Source organism: Drosophila teissieri, unplaced genomic scaffold, assembly GCF_016746235.2.
Source record: "Drosophila teissieri strain GT53w unplaced genomic scaffold, Prin_Dtei_1.1 Segkk10_quiver_pilon_scaf, whole genome shotgun sequence".
NCBI classification, from domain to species: domain Eukaryota; kingdom Metazoa; phylum Arthropoda; class Insecta; order Diptera; family Drosophilidae; genus Drosophila; species Drosophila teissieri.
In genome coordinates, this window is record NW_025224980.1 from 300,744 (window position 1) to 317,533 (window position 16,790).

General features: G+C 37.2%; 1 protein-coding gene across 2 annotated transcripts in view; it reads left to right on the plus strand.

Moving 5' to 3' along the window:
* The window catches only part of LOC122625460 (G protein-coupled receptor kinase 1), a 133,313-nt gene that overhangs the window by 79,546 nt on the left and 36,977 nt on the right, over positions 1–16,790 (plus strand). For both annotated transcript variants that reach the window (XM_043805544.1, XM_043805543.1), the window contains 3 exons: positions 12,776–12,967; positions 13,021–13,176; positions 13,229–13,555. In XM_043805544.1, the coding sequence (XP_043661479.1) occupies positions 12,776–12,967; positions 13,021–13,176; positions 13,229–13,555 (675 nt within the window). The remainder of the gene's footprint in view (positions 1–12,775; positions 12,968–13,020; positions 13,177–13,228; positions 13,556–16,790) is intronic.

Genomic DNA, 16,790 nt, shown 5'->3' on the forward strand with positions numbered 1-16,790 from the left:
ATGTTTTCTTGTATATGAGTGAGCGAGGCTCACATTTTTAGTTTTTGTCATTTTATTATTTGATTTCTCAATTTCTATCTATACGTCAGAAAATATTGGAAATTTCTAGTTCGCACTTCCACTACCTGTGTAACACGTAACACGTATCTGATAGTCGAGGAACTCGACTACAACGTTCTCTCGTCAGAAAATATTGGAAATTTCTCGTTCGCACTTCCACTACCTGTGTAACACGTAAATCGTATCTGATAGTCGAGGAACTCGACTACAACGTTCTCCATTATTTATGCTTTACTGGATTGATCGCATATTTTCATCCCAACACCTTCGTTAGAAGAGTACATCATTGAAACAACAATTTTGTTCTGTTCGCTCTGCATGATCATTTGAGCATTTAGTATGTTAATTACGTTGTTGGGCTTGCAGTATTTTTCGAAATCTTTCCAGTTAAACGCTATACCAAGATCGATCACATATTGTGCTTCTTGTGCGTTCCTACACAACTGGTTATTTGTTAATATATATCAAGGACATGTTTGATAACTGTGCTCGTAAATGTTGAATTTGGGGAAAGAGTCGACAATCACACTGACAATTGTGTAATATGTGGAATCTTAATTGATTTGGCAAAACCCATAACATTTTTTCATTATGCATTCGAAATAGCCGATCTCTTACTGTGACAATTTTGGCAGCTGTATAGTCATATCTGGGGCTCGACTTAAATCGTATACGTGATTTATCTGTGACCCAGCTCGATGAACATTATCTACGTCAAATCCTTAAATACGCAACTACCATCTAGCGACTAGGAGTAGTAGTCATACCTTCTCCTTTTTCTTTCAATAAACGTAGTGCTTAAATAGGTCAATAGACTTCACGACGGAAAAAGCCTTGAGATAGTAGCTGTAATTTGTAATAATCAAACCGTTGTGTTAATTTTGGTAATATGTTCATTAATACCCTTCATTGATCATACTTCGGAATACACAGTAATACTTGACACGCGCCACCGCACCGCTCGACAGTCCGCACTAGAGTGAGTAGCTTCTGCCCTCACCTTGTATCGGGATTATTAGTATCGGTTCTTTCGTTGATGTTGAGTTCTCTTGCAACCGGGGATGTTGGAAGCCTCGGGACTTCCGTTTGTGGGCTGGAATGTAGCACCCTCCCGAGAAGGTGTTGGGTCAAGACAACCGGTATCTGACTGAAGCACTGAGCATGAAGCATAACCCGTCCAATTGTCTAGAATTTTCTTGAGGTGCGAGATATATCTCGTTAGTTTTCTACCACCTTCAATTTTCACAATGTGAAAACGAAGTATATTCAGTCTTACCGATGTTGGATTTCAGTTTGTTTAAAAGACTATGTTTTTCAAAAGTACTGTGTTGTCTACTTCGATATCAGTTTCCTTTGCCAATTCTCTTTTGTCAACTGTCTGGCTCCCCCTGTGTTTTTCTATCAGGGGTTATCTCTTTCCGCTGTTTGGTATGTTGTCCCGGGTAACTCGGTTGAACATCAGCTTAGTTGGCGCTGCACCTGTTATACCATGTTGGGTTACATTGTTCATAAGAACAATTCTTGATTTTTCTCATTGTAGTTCCTATGTTTGAGTATGCAATTTTTAGACAGTGACCGAAAGAGAGGCGAGCTTAGATTCTCCCGCTGCTTCTATGTAAAGATAACGCTCGACTGAGGTGGCATAGAGATTAAAATTAAATAAATTTAGGAACTGCTGTCGGCTGCGATACCCGACACAGTGTAATTGGAGAGTTTTTCAACAAGATTCTCTAATTGTGTTTTTTGGTTTTCGGCCAAGTGTTGTGACCTTTTTAGTATGATATTTACTGTCTCGTATATCTTTTCTTTTATATCAGTAAGCCACTCCCTAGAGCTGCCAAAATTATTTTATCTGACTCTACGTCGATGATAAGTTAATTAATTAAATGAATTAAAAATAACTGGATAACTAGGTTTAAGGAGTTGAGTTCTCTTGCAACCTAAAATGTTGGAAGCCTTGGGACTTCCATTTGTGGGCTGGAATGCAGCACCCTCTAATCTGGATAATGCCGCACGCTTTGCAGTAGTGGTTACTCAATAATATATTATTGCCCACTGTCGGTCCTTAAGAACTTAAAATGCCCCAGTCAACAAAAGATCTCCAACATTGCTTCTACCAACGTTGCGGAAGATATGGTTTTGAGGAATAAATGCTCCATATATCGCGAGATGTAGTCAATAAGCCCCAGTACGTACTCAATATTGGTTACGGGGTCCAAAAATCTGAGGCAACCTATATCCGCGGGGCAGTGGGGAATGGCTATATATTTATGGAGGCAGGACGGATTTCTTGGGATACCAGACAACAATCTGCAAGCTTTAACAAACTTTTCTGCCTCCCTATCTATGTGTGGCCGCCACATTATAGACCTCAGGCGGCTTTTTATTGCCGTCTCCGCCGAAGTGCCCTTCTTGGGTTAACTCTAGTAATATTGCTCTTAAAAAAGTAATCCAATCGCAGAGAGCTCATTACAAAACGGGTTATAGTTTGCAACCGGGTCGGGATTTCAGGAGTCTTCCTCCAGGCAACTGATTGCGTCCATAATTTCTTCGTGCCTAGGACTCCACCATTATGGGTACCCATTACCGTGGGTAGTTGACAGATTCAGTAAATTTCGCCTCCGCCAAAACCAAGGTCAAGCTCTTTTTTGCTTTTTGAGAATACCGTTTCTCTATTGTAATAAAACCGCCCCGAGAGCCACAGGGCTTTAGTATTGGCATTGGTATTGGAATTGGTATTTGGTATAAGTTGGTTCTTTAGAATCATGAAGGCATTTCTCTCGGCTTCACCCCAGGTATAGTGGTTCTTGGTTTTCAGAAGCCTTCCCAGGGTTTCCCGTGTGGGATGAACTTCCAGACCAAAAAAACTCCGTATTTCCGCTTTGTTCTTTGGATTCCTAAAATACCGTATACGTTTCTCAGGGTCGACAGAATGTGCCCCAGGAACTTTAGCTTGCTTGTCTTTCATGTGCACTTCATTAGTTTCCATGAAAATTCTACGTAGAGACGATTGGAGATATCTACGCAATATTATCAATTATATCACGACTCAGGCCTTCCTTGAGTTTGTTAAATACCTTGTCTGTATCGTATAGGTTGCAGTATCGGTGTTACGCCATAGTCGATGGAGAGCTGTTCTTTAATACTTTTCCATTTTCGTATGGTGTCGATTCTTCTACCCGGCTATCCTTGCCGGAGGACGTTTAGTCATGTCATGTCTCGGCCCAATAGAGATTGTTTTCATTCTTAATTACGTAAAATGCGGTAATCTCCTTAGCTCCCGGCTCTACCGATATTGGCGCTTCAAAGACGAAAACTACGTGCAGTAATTTACTAGATGCATACTCTCGGAATTTTATTTCCGAATGGAATCTTACGTTAAAAACTGTTGCTTTTTCTTTCATTAGCTGGGACCAATCTGCGCGACTAATGTGATTAAATTTGAAATCCTTAGCCTTTTAAGGTTATTTCTTCGGGATTAAAAAAATGGCCGTTAAGGTTTGTACGACACTTCTTAAAAAGCTGACCAGTCTTTGACCATTTGTTGCAAGTTGCTTTTCTAGCCGGACATGATAGGTCATTGCATGCGTGGCCTAATAATTAAGCCGCGACTATCAGCAGCAATCGACGGAGGAGGAGGTCTTTCCCCGACGCAGCATGGCTTTAGACCAGGCAGGTCGACCATTGCACAGTGGTTTTTGTTTGCCTTTTTTTGGCAGAAATTCGAAATGTTGGCCTATCTTCACCAAATTTGGTTTGTGTTACTCTTTACTTCCCCCAAGATGACCCACAAAGTTCCCATTGATTTGGTAAACTTTTTCATATAGCTGCCATATAAACGATCGTGCCGATATGCCATAAAAGTATTTACCTTACCAAAGAAAAAGATTTTTTATCTATATTTAAGTATTTACCAATGAAATACAACATTCATTTAAATTATTCTGACCAAATGTTTTAAATATATGCTGCCTAACTGCATCCTCAGAGGGACTATTGTTGCTCCAAATGTCTTGCAGCTCTGTATTCCCAAACAAATATTCAACTACAAAAACGGGTTTTTTCAAAAAGGAACAAAAAGGATCTTATGAGACTAGTTGTATAATATTATACACATGTTAGTTAATAACTTGCCGTTAAAATTCTTTTGAAGTGGTTTGCCATACAAAAGTTATATTCCACAAAACACAGCTACATTTGTTAAGTTGACTGTAAAAACGGCACATAAACAAAACACGATATAACTACACAAAAATTTTAGTGAACTACAAATCTACATACCTGTGCTACTGTTTTTCATGACCACACTTTAAACTTTTTTAATTCTCTGACGAAATATAAACCACAAATGTGGCAAAATGATTTGCCGCCAATTTTGTCTTACGCATGTTATCGAAAATCAGCTATCTTTGAGAGGTTGGCGATAAGCCTGGATACCTAATGCGGATAATACAAAACAAGATAGAACGCTATAGTCGGGTTCCCCGACTATCTGATACCCGTTACTCAGCTGTTAAAAGTGCGAAGGGAAATTACAACACTGACCGTTTTTGGCGGTTTGTGGGCGTTAGAGTGGGCGTGGCAAAAAGATTTTTGGTATATAGAGTTAAATTTACAAGACGAATTAAAATTTCACAACATTTTTCAAAAGTGTGGGCGTGGCAGTTTTGGCCGGTTTGTGGGCGTTAGGGTAGGCGTGGCAACAAGTTTTTCTGCAGATCGATAGAAATTTACAAAATATCAAAACATTTTTCAAAAGTGTAGGCGTGGCAGTTTTGGGCGGTTTGTGGGAATTAGAGTGGGCGTGGCAACATGAATCGACAAACTTGCGCTGCGTCTATGTCTCTGGAGGCTGTATGCTTACTCTCAACATTCTAGCTTCTATAGTTCCTGAGATCTCGACGTTCACACGGACGGACAGACAGACGGACAGACAGACGGACAGACAGACGGACAGACAGACGGACAGACAGACGGACAGACAGACGGACAGACAGACGGACAGACAGACGGACAGACAGACGGACAGACGGACAGACGGACGGACAGACGGACATGGCCAGATCGACTCGGCTATTGATCCTGGTCAAGAATATATATACTTTATATGGTCGGAAACGCTTCCTTCTGCCTGTTACATACTTTTCAACGAATCTAGTATACCCTTTTACTCTACGAGTAACGGGTATAAAAATCGTATATACTAAATCTCCCTCCTATTAAAACATAACGTAATAATATGAAGTTATTTTCAAGTATCTATATATATAAAATGTTTGTCCTCACTGACTGACTTACTGACTGATATATCACAGCCATGGCCAAACCACATGTCTTAGAGATTTAAAGTTTTTTTTAAAAAATCAGAAATATATTTCCAGTTTCGTATGGATATTTTAATTTTCTAATTCCACCTGCAACCTATTTTAAAAAATAAAAAACATAAATTTAAATTGCATTAAATGCAAGCTCGCTAAGCAAGCATTGAAAACGTTCAATGCGTGTGTACACATACATACACAATTTTAGCGTGGGCAACTGAAAGAGAGCCAGAAAAAAACAGTTAGACTCGACTGCAAAGAGAGCCATGGCATTTATTTTTGTGTTCGCTCCCGTGGGAGCAAAGTCGCGAATGTTGTTGTTGTTTTGTTCCCGTGAACGAGTTGTTTTCAGTTGTTTAGTTGTTTTCATGCTACACAGAGAAAACAAGAGAGAATGCTATAGTCGAGTTCCCCGACTATCTGATACCCGTTACTCAGCTAGTGGAAGTGCGAAGGAGAGGCTTCAGCACTGACAGTTTTTGGCGGTTTGTGGGCGCAAGAGTGGGCGTGGCAAAAAGTTTTTTGGCAAATCGTTAGAAATTTACAAGACTAATACAAAAATGAAAAAATATCAAAACATTTTTCAAAAGTGTGGGCGTGGCAATTTTGGGCGGTTTGTGGGCGTAAGAGTGGGCGTGGCAAAAAGTTTTTTGGCAAATCGTTAGAAATTTACAAGACTAATACAAAAATGAAAAAATATCAAAACATTTTTCAAAAGTGTGGGCGTGGCAGTTTTGGGCGGTTTGTGGGCGTTAGAGTGGTCGTGGCAAAAAGTTGTTTGGCAAATCGATAGAAATTTACAAAACTAATACTAATAGATATTTCGTTATCTAGTGAATGTATGATAGGAAAGTTTATGTTCCTGAAATTTTTGGGCCTCAAAGTAAACCAATCTTCTTGGTCGTGGAATTCTAAAATACAATTGTATTTCTTAATGAAATCCAAGCCATTCCCTGGTATTGGAAAATTGCCAGGTACGATATGGAATTCATATGGTATTGCTGCATTAGCAATACACATTTCTAAATTTAGTGTACCAAGAGACTGAATTGTCCCTTGCCCTATTCCTGATATATTTGTTGTGTTTTTTGGATTTAAATCGTTTATATTATTGTTTCTGCATTAGCAGGGAAATTTCTGCGCCTGTATCTATTAAAAGAGTTACCCATGAATTGGTACTCATATTCTTTAATTGTATAAAAATGCTTAAATTGAGATTAATTTTGTACAGTTTTACTGCTGATTGCCGCTCAAGGGGGCATGTTCGTTTTCCGATTGAATGTGTCGGACACTGTTGTTATAATTTGTGTTGTTGTTATGGTGTTGGTTACCTCTTGAGTAACCTCCACCTCTATTATAATTTGGGATACCGCCTCGTCCTCTGCTTCCACCATGGTAACCACCTCGGCCTCTATAATTGTTATTATAGGAATTATATTTTCCTCGGCCATTACCTCTGTTTTGGTAATTTCCTCGGTAATTATTTCCCCGATAGTGTCTTCTATTATTATAAAATAATACACTATTTGAATTTCCGGTAATTTCTGTACCGCAGTGTATGTACTTTTCAATCCCGCTATTCATTGTGTAGAAATTTCCAGCTTCCAATATCGTTTTGAGCGTATCGTGCTCACAATTCTTAGTCGTTGCAGAGATGGCTTCCTTTGTAGCGAATTTTTCTGCATTGTTTGAATCTAAACCACCATCTATATAGGCTGCCTGAAGCGACCTACGTAGGTTTTCTATTGCGCTGCAGTTTTGCCGCGCTGTTGTGTATTAAGCAGTTTCGCTTTAATGACAAGGCGATTCGCCTTTAACTGATGCCTTTAATACATTTATTATACCGATAATGGTCCTTTCCTTTTCAACTTTGGATGATAATGGACCAAGTATCTTTGTCTTCATTACCTCTACCGCTAGCATTTCCTGATCTCCTTTTGTCAGATCTGTTAGCCGGAGAGCCGTGAGGAATCGATTTAGGTTCTTCTGTGAGTAATTTGGGCCATTTTATTACCGCTGGAATTGAAAAATCGTGAAGATCCTCTTCTTTGATTTCTACTTCAGATTCTTCTAAACTTTCGATATCCTCACCGATTTCAGCGACTATAGGTGTGCTTACAATCGGTGGGATAGTTAGATTTAAATTATGTCTGGACTTAACGTTTACTAAGTTCTCACGGAACCTGTTAAGAAATTTTACTGATTGGCTTAAATGACTTTTTTTAGACTTTTTCTTTCTCTGTGTATTAATTGGCGTGCTTCATTAAAGCATCTTACCAATATCTGTGCATGTTTGTTGAGAGTTTCTTGTTGCACTTCTCTATTTTGCGTCATGCACTTATAAGACTTGTCGAAAGTCGTTTTAATTTATTTAAGCTCGTTTCTTATTTCCTGCCAGTCCATTTATATGTTAATATGGATTTATCTGTGCAAGCGAACTTTATAAATTTTGGCCTCTCCTAAAAATATATTATCTTCTATTACCTGTGTTGGCCTCTCCTAAAAATATATTATCTTCTATTACCTGTGTTATTTTCACATATGGTAAGATTGATAATACCTTTCCTTTTCTATTGTGGAGCAATGGAATAATGGACTTGCATACAAGTCGAAGGTTTCATAATATAAATCATAAATCATATACGCTTATAAACGTATGAAATTTACTTAAGATCTGTAAAGATCTTAGAATGAATAAAGGTTCCCTAATTAGAGTCTCTTCAATGACTTTTTCCATTCTCATTTGCTGTTAATCAATTTTTTTTTGAATGATTTTAATTCAAAATATATTTTATTTGTTTCTCTTCTTTAATTTTTTCTCTTCATATGTTCATATATTATATATATCTTTATTTGTATTTCTTTATTTATTCATTTTTTTCTTTTTGTGTTTCTTATTAAATTTTTTTCCAAATTATTCGCTCTGCTTATATAACGTTTCTTTATTATTTTATTATGCTTAACGTATAGCGTTATATAAGCTGAGCGACTGTTACAATTGTTAAAATTAAAAGAAGTAACCACAGCGACTGAATGTCTTCTGTATGGTCGACTATTTTTACATTATTGACCACATTGGCCGTATTATCTTTTGTCTGATAGTCAATACAATATTTTTTTTTTGGGTTTTTGGTTTATTTTTATGTTATATGTTTTTTCTTATTAAAAAAAAGTTTTGTTTTGTTTATTATTTTTATATTTCTATTTAGGTTTTCGAACCTCCTATTTCTGCCTTATTGTTTTCGAATATTATATGATTTACATTTTCCTACCTAGTGGTTTTGTGGACTATACAGGTCCGCAAGCTTATCGGGCAGTAAATGCTCAATATTACAATTTTATGAATATTATATTTTTATATCTTAAATATGTTATAAACGAGATGCCATATGCCGGTCTAACTCGATGTATTCCATGATTTGATTGGTATTTGTCATAGGTCTTCCGCCGGCTGGCTTATCCATGGTGTCGTTTTCACTGACTCTGAATCGTCGAAACCATTCCTCCGCGTTTCGAAGTGATAGAGTACCATCCCCCAAAACACCATTAATCCCACGGAACGTTTCTTTAGCGGATTTGCCTTTAACGAAGGAAAACTTTAAAATAGCGCGAATTTCGGAGTTAGTGAACTCCATGTTTACACGTTTATAACTGTTGAACGCAATATCCAAACTAATCATGCATATCGTTGTTTTGTAGGTCAAGACCTTTCAAATTATGTATAGTGATGCCAGATACTAGCGCTTTGTACATAGCCGCGAAATTCAAAAGACAAAGAAGCGGAAGTGGGACATTTGATACCGTTGGATTCGATCAGTGCACCCGGCAGCGAATTCATAAACAATACATAGTGGAAATCATACCAAGTTGTTTAAATTTATATCGCTATTGTTGGGTGCGTTGTCGAACAACAATATTTGTCTACAAAATGCAGAAAAGATTAAAGGCAGTGCCCAAAAATCGAAATTCCGTTGGTTGCTCAAAACTGCAAATAAATAAGAAGTTAAATTGCGCGTGCATATGCGTACGTATGCGCAAGGCGGCTGTAATTTATAATAGACTAGAACGTTTAGCTCTGCATTCATTTCGTTAAACGAGTCATGTGTGGCTGGAGATGATCGATGAGCTTCAGCAATCATTTAGAAAAATTCTCAACGAGCTCGAAGAACTGGATTTTGACGAAATTTAAAGTAATTTATGTAATAAATTAATTAATAAATTATTATGTAATGGTCGGGACTCTTAAATCCTCAGTTTGGGGTGAGATATCAAAGCGCGCCTCGCAAATGCATCTGCACTCAACCTTTGCTAACGGAATTTCTCCATAATTATGGCCACCAGCAGCGCCCATTCAGGCATGGGGAACCGACGATGCCCCCGATGTGACGATGCTTTGTGAACTGTCTGATAAATTCAACGCTCATATTCGTGCTCTAAGTGGAATTGGCTCAACGAAACAAATCCCTGGATGCATCATCGTGCAAGTACTTCTTCAAAAGCTGGATCCGGCTAGTCAGGCGAAATGGATGAAGAATTTGGAGGACCCAGACTTCAAGAATTCAATTCCAACGTGGAAATCTCTGGCATCGTTAATCTGACTTTATCGAAAGTCAGCCCTGCTTAAAAATTGTTTCTGGAGGTTGCAGTCGCTCGAATGGCACGGTCCCCATAACAGGTTGGCCACCTACGGCAATAACGAAGAAGCCAGTAATGGAATTTCGACGAAGAGTATCTCCATAGACTAAAGACTTAGTACAGCCACCTAGCTCTTTTGCCTCGCTTTCACCCTTTGTTGACCACGATGGACTTCGTCAGGTATATGGTCAGCTCGAGAAGTCTTCGTTGAATTCAATGATCTGATCGTTGCCCAATTATCATACCGAAGGATTGTATAGCAGCAGTATCGGCGAAGCGACCAGTGAATGAGCTTCGTCTGCTGGTATTCCGTTCAAAGCTAATGTATGTTTTTCCAACATTGGAGACACAAGTTATCTCTACGGCACCTCATTTGTGCGATATAACTACACAGTAACCCGTCTTTTTATTTTTGGAAAATAGCTAATAAAAAGCTTATTAGCTCAACATTTTTTTGTATACCACTACTTAGCATCTCTCTTTAAGCATTATAGTGCATTTGCAGCTTTTGGCTCTTGATATCTAAAAATTTTTTTCTCAGCTTGTACCACTACTCAGCATCTCTCTAAAGGGCTTTTAGTGTATTCTCAGCCTTTGAATCTCTTGTCCGATTCCTTTATGTCAAACTCGTAAAACGTAAGCTCCTTAGTCAACTTATATGCATGTGTTTCCAATATCAAATCATTTTTTGTCCAATTGCATAGTTTTGTATTGTATGTGTGGAGAGAGAAGGAGAGATAGAGAGAGTTAAGGTGTTTTCGTACTTGGAATCGTCAAGTTATTTTTGGCATTATATTCACTCACTCCGCTCACTGGTATTCCTTTCTCTCTTTTTTCTCTTCAATTCTTTCGTGTTGTAGTCCGTCAGTGCCGGTCGCCACAGTAGCTATTTTAACTTTTCTTCGGTTTCGGTGTAGCTCTTTATAGTAATAATCCTACTAAACCAATGAATCTGACAGCCGTGTATTGTTCGAGCTAGGTATCTAGGCCTCTGGGGAAAACAGGATCAGATATAAAGCCTTCCTCCAGTCTAATGCATCTTTTTTTTGTGAATCCCAAGTGTATAGGTTTTTTTGTCTGTCTCTCAATTTGGACTTATGGATATGTCATAAACCTACAAGTACAGAGGTAACCTGAATGTTAAGCTGGGCCTTCTTTGTAACTGTCACGAGCATAACTACTCACAATTGCTGCTTAGATATATTAAGTTTTAAAATTTTAAGATTACGAAGTTTAGTCGTGTAAATCTTGAAAATACACAGACAGAACACCGATTGTTTTAAATTAGGTAGAACTACACACTGTGTTGAAGAATACAACACTGTCTTAATCTTCAAAAACATTTGCCGTGAATCATATAATAGTATTAGATGAGAGACATTCTCTGAGCTTAGAGCTTGGAGATTTTTGGCAAATCGGTTAAAATTTACAAGACTAACAACAATAAGAAAAAATGTAAAAACATTTTTAAAAAGTGGGGGCGTGGCAGTTATGGGCGGCAAATCGATAGAAATTTTCCAGACTAATACAAAAATTACAAAATATCAAAACATTTTTCAAAAGTGTGGACGTTTTTTTCTGGCATTTAAATCTGCTGGTTCATAATCGGCCGTAATTAGGCGAGTTTAATTTCCTGATTCTCATTGTCACTGCACTGCTCATATATGGAAAAGGGACTCCGCCTTTCATGATGTAAATTATTGAGGCTGCGGGATGCTGAATACAATCTTTTCCAATGTATAGTGATGGTCACGACGCCGCTGCACTGACCGCTTGTAGGTCTATACTAATCTTAATATTCCCTGATACACCAACAACACCGCGATAAAATCAAGGGGCGTACAGCACGCCTAGGATCTCCTAGGACTCCTTCAGGATATCGGAAAAGTCGCCTCTCTAGAAAGTCTCCTCCTGAGAATGAATTTTCCCTAGACTATCTCCTCCCGAGACTGACTTTTCTTTTAGGGAATCATTGCCCTACAGATGAACTTTGCCAATTACTGGAGTTTAATTTCCATGTGAACGATTGCGGCCGCTGGACTGGTCATCAGACACTCGTTTGTTGTAGAACTGCATTTTTTTTCTTGCATTCCGTCTGACTCAACGAGATAGTTGTACTCCTTCCACTGCTTTAGATTCTTGCTGGTTTTATGTGTGAATCTTCAAAGTCCTATGATCTTACAAATAGGGTGTACGTAACACTGGATGTCCTTTAGATAATCGTCTAAACAATGTTAAACTCGCAAAGTTGACCAGCTGATTTTACAATTGACAAATCGTAGGTGATACTTAAAACATTGCTTGTAGTGCATTCACTTCAATATTTTAAAAGTAACAAATCACAAAAAAAAAAAACTTATTTGCAAATGAATTAAAGGAAACAAATCATTAATTATACATTACATATATCAAAAAAGTAGCACAATAGTTGTCACTGAATTGATTGGACGGTTTCAGTTGTCTTTGTTGGGAGTAGGAGGTCGTCTGTTAATTGTACCTATCGATTATAATTCACTGTTCCAAAACAATAGGTGTGTAATCTCAAAATATTTAACGGGTAAATTAGTTACAAAATCACGTTATTAAAATGTATATGAAGTAAATCTTTAAAATGATGATACGTTTAAACAATAGAATTATAAAATTGTAAGCCTTATGTAATCTTTTCAGTGTACATATGTTCTGTTATATAGATATTAAACAGTATTTGTAAGTATTCTTTTTCTACTTTTTTACAAAGCCATTTTCATATATTTCAGCTAACTATGAACGATTTCAGCGTTCATCGAATTATTGGACGAGGGGGTTTTGGAGAAGTATATGGATGCCGAAAAGCTGACACTGGAAAAATGTATGCAATGAAATGCTTAGACAAAAAACGGATTAAAATGAAACAAGGAGAAATGTTAGCACTTAATGAAAGAAATATGTTGCAAGCAGTCAGCACTGGAGTAAGATCGTTTATAAATTGTATTTTACTTTAGTAATTAAAAAATTTTCATAGATTGATTGTCCGTTTATAGTGTGTATGACTTATGCCTTTCATACACCAGATAAACTGTGTTTTATATTAGACCTAATGAACGGTGGTGACCTACATTACCATTTATCGCAGCATGGTATTTTTAGTGAGGACGAAATGAAATTTTATGCAGCTGAAGTAAGTAATGCCATTAAATATTTTATTTTAACTCAAACCTCTAACATATCAGGTGATTTTGGGATTGGAACACATGCATAAACGCTGTATTGTGTACCGAGACTTAAAACCCGCCAACATATTGCTCGATGAAAACGGACACATACGAATATCTGATTTGGGATTGGCTTGCGACTTTTCAAAAAAGAAACCGCATGCATCAGTGGGAACTCATGGATATATGGCTCCGGAAGTGCTATCCAAAGGAACGTCATACGATTCGTGTGCTGATTGGTTCAGCTTGGGATGCATGTTGTATAAATTGCTTAAAGGTCATTCTCCATTTCGACAACATAAAACAAAGGATAAGCTTGAAATTGACAAAATGACATTAACTATGGTATGTTTATAAATCTTTCAATTATATGAATTTAATACCTTGATACATTTTTTATGAACCACTAGAAATTTGGGATTATATTTTGAATTTTGCTTTTTATACCCGTTACTCGTAGAGTAAAAAAGTATACTAGATTCGTTGAAAAGTATGTAACAGGCAGAAGAAAGCGTTTCCGACCATATAAAGTATATATATTCGTGATCAGGATCAGTAGCCGAGTCGATTTGGCCATGTCCGTCTGTCCGTCCGTCTGTCCGTCTGTCCGTCCGTCTGTCCGTCCGTATGAACGTCGAGATCTCAGGAACTACAAAAGCTAGATAGTTGAGATTAAGCATACAGACTCCAGGGACATAGACGCAGCGCAAGTTTGTCGATTCATGTTGCCACGCCCACTCTAACGCCCACAAACCGCCCAAAACTGCCACGTCCACACTTTTGAAAAATGTTTCGATATTTTTTCATTTTTGTATTAGTCTGGTAAATTTCTAACGATTTGCTAAAAAAGTTTTTGCCACGCCCACAAAACCGCCAAAAACTGTATGTGCTGAAGACCCTCCTTCGCACTTCGAATAGCTGAGTAACGGGTATCAGATAGTCGGGGAACTCGACTATAGCGTTCTCTCTTGTTTTTCATAAAATTCTTACCATTGCAAAAATTAAATTGATTTGAGTCAAAAGTTTTCATCACAGTAAAAAAGACATTTCTTTATTCTTATTTATTTCTTTATTATATAGTCTTGATCAGTTTCATTGATGCATACTTTTCAACGAATCTAGAATTTTACTTTACCGGTAACGGCTTTATCAAGAGATAACGCTTTAGTTGATTTCCTCGACTTTTAGATACCTGTTAGTGGGTTGGCATAGCGATAGGAACTGGCAAGAAATGTATGAAATCAAAAATATTTCGAGCATTTTTCAATATTCTGGCCTTAACTGCTTTTCGCGATTTGTCGACGTATCCCTAAATGTGCAAAACAAATAATAACACGAGGTGAAAGAAAAAATGTTGTGAAAACTGTAGGCGTGGCAGTTTTGAGCGGTTTGTCAGCGTTAGAGTGGCCGTGTAGATTTTTTGAAACAAATTTTCACTGAGTCTTTGTCTATGCATTCTTAATCTTAACTTACTAGATTTTATTATCTACATCACAGCATTCATAACCACAGACTTAAAAGCTCGTCAATAAATTATATTCTTCTGGGGTCGGAAACACTTCGTTGTTACACAAATTTATTTGCTAGTTTATTGCCATGCCCACTCTCACATCCACAAAAAAATGTTCCGACCATTTCGTTTGAAAATTTTTTTTTACTGATGTGCAGAAAAAAGCTTTTCGGCTTACAATTTAAAAAAGAATTGTTTAATTAAATTAAATCCCCATTCGAATTGTCATTTCCTCCTTTGTTTATTGCTTTGGTTATTGCTTTCTAATTATTGTATTATTATACAAACTGAGCAAAAAAGTCTTGATTATTTATATACCAAATAGCACGTTTCAAAGCTTTACTCTTTATACCTGTTACCCGTAGAGTAAAAGGGTATACTAGATTCGTTGAAAAGTATGTAACAGGAAGAAGGAATCGTTTCCGACCATATAGAGTATATATATTCTTGATCAGGATCAATAGCCGAGTCGATCTGGCCATGTCCGTCTGTCCGTATAAACATCGAGATCTCAGGAACTACAAGAGCTAGAAAGTTGAGATTAAGCATACAGACTCCAGAGACAAGACGCCCACAAACCGCCCAAAGTTGCCACACCCACACTTTTTAAAAATGTTTTGATATATTTTCCTATTTTTATTAGAATTGTAAATTTCTATTAACTTTCTAAACTTTTTGACACGCCCACAAACCGCCAAAAACTGCGGCACCAACACTTTTGAAAAATGTTTGGATATTTTTTTGTACATATTTGTTAGTCTTGTAAATTGCTCGCACCAAAAACTGTTATTGTTAAAATTTATCTTTCGCACTTCCACTAGATGAGTAACGGGTATCAGATAGTCGGGGAACTCGACTATATCATTCTCTCTTGCTTTTTATATAAAAACAAACAGATGGAAAAAGAAAGGGGCAAACGCTTTCATTTCTAAAATATCGTTTATATATTATATATTTATATATATATATTTATCTATATATATAAAATGCTTTGTCCTCACTGACTCACTGACTGACTGACTGATATATCACAGCCATGGCCAAACCACATGTCTTAGAGACTTAAAGTTTTTTTTAAAAAATCAGAAATAAATTTCCAGTTTCGTATGGATATTTTAATTTTCTAATTCCACCTGCAACCTATTTTAAAAAATAAAAAACATAAATTTAAATTGCATTAAATGCAAGCTCGCTAAGCAAGCATTGAAAACGTTCAATGCGTGTGTACGCATACATACACAATTTTAGCGTGGGCAACTGAAAGAGAGCCAGAAAAAAACAATTAGACTCGACTGCAAAGAGAGCCATGGCATTTATTTTTGTGTTCGCTCCCGTGCGAGCAAAGTCGCGAATGTTGTTGTTGTTTTGTTCCCGTGAACGAAGCAGTAATTTATATTGCGTTCTTTGTCATACATACATAATAACGCTCTGGAAATTGAAAAATTTTAAAAATAATTGGTTTTTTTGGTAAAATTTGTTTCTTGAATTTTTCAATATTAAAATATTATAGGGAGTTTTCATTAGTTGTTTTCATGCTACACAGAGAAAAAACTTGTTTATGTTTATTTAGCCTGAATTGAATCACGGGTAGGTGGGACGAAGTCCACCGGGTCAGTCTAGTATATAAATATATTTTATATATTTATATTTTATCAAAAAACTTGCTAGCCAGAAAGATATTGAAATATTTTTTTCCTAATGCAAACAATTCAACAGAACCACGGATGGCAGCAACGTTGCTTGTGTCGCAGTTCAGAGGCATGCGCATGATGAAAACCAACTACCCCTTTTATAAGCGTTAGTTCGAATCATTAACCCTTAGTTTATCTCTTCTTTGACGAGATAGTCGAGTATACTCGACTATCAATATCCGTTCATCAACTAGTGGAAGTGGGAAGTATAAATTTAAAAATTTGTTTGGCTTATCGATAAAAATGGGTAAAGGCAAATGAAAACAAGAAAGAACGCTATAGTCGAGCTCCCCGACTATCTGATACCCGTTACTCAGCTAGTAAACGTGCGAAAGAGTCATCAGCACTGACCGTTTTTGGCGGTTTATGGGAGCTAGAG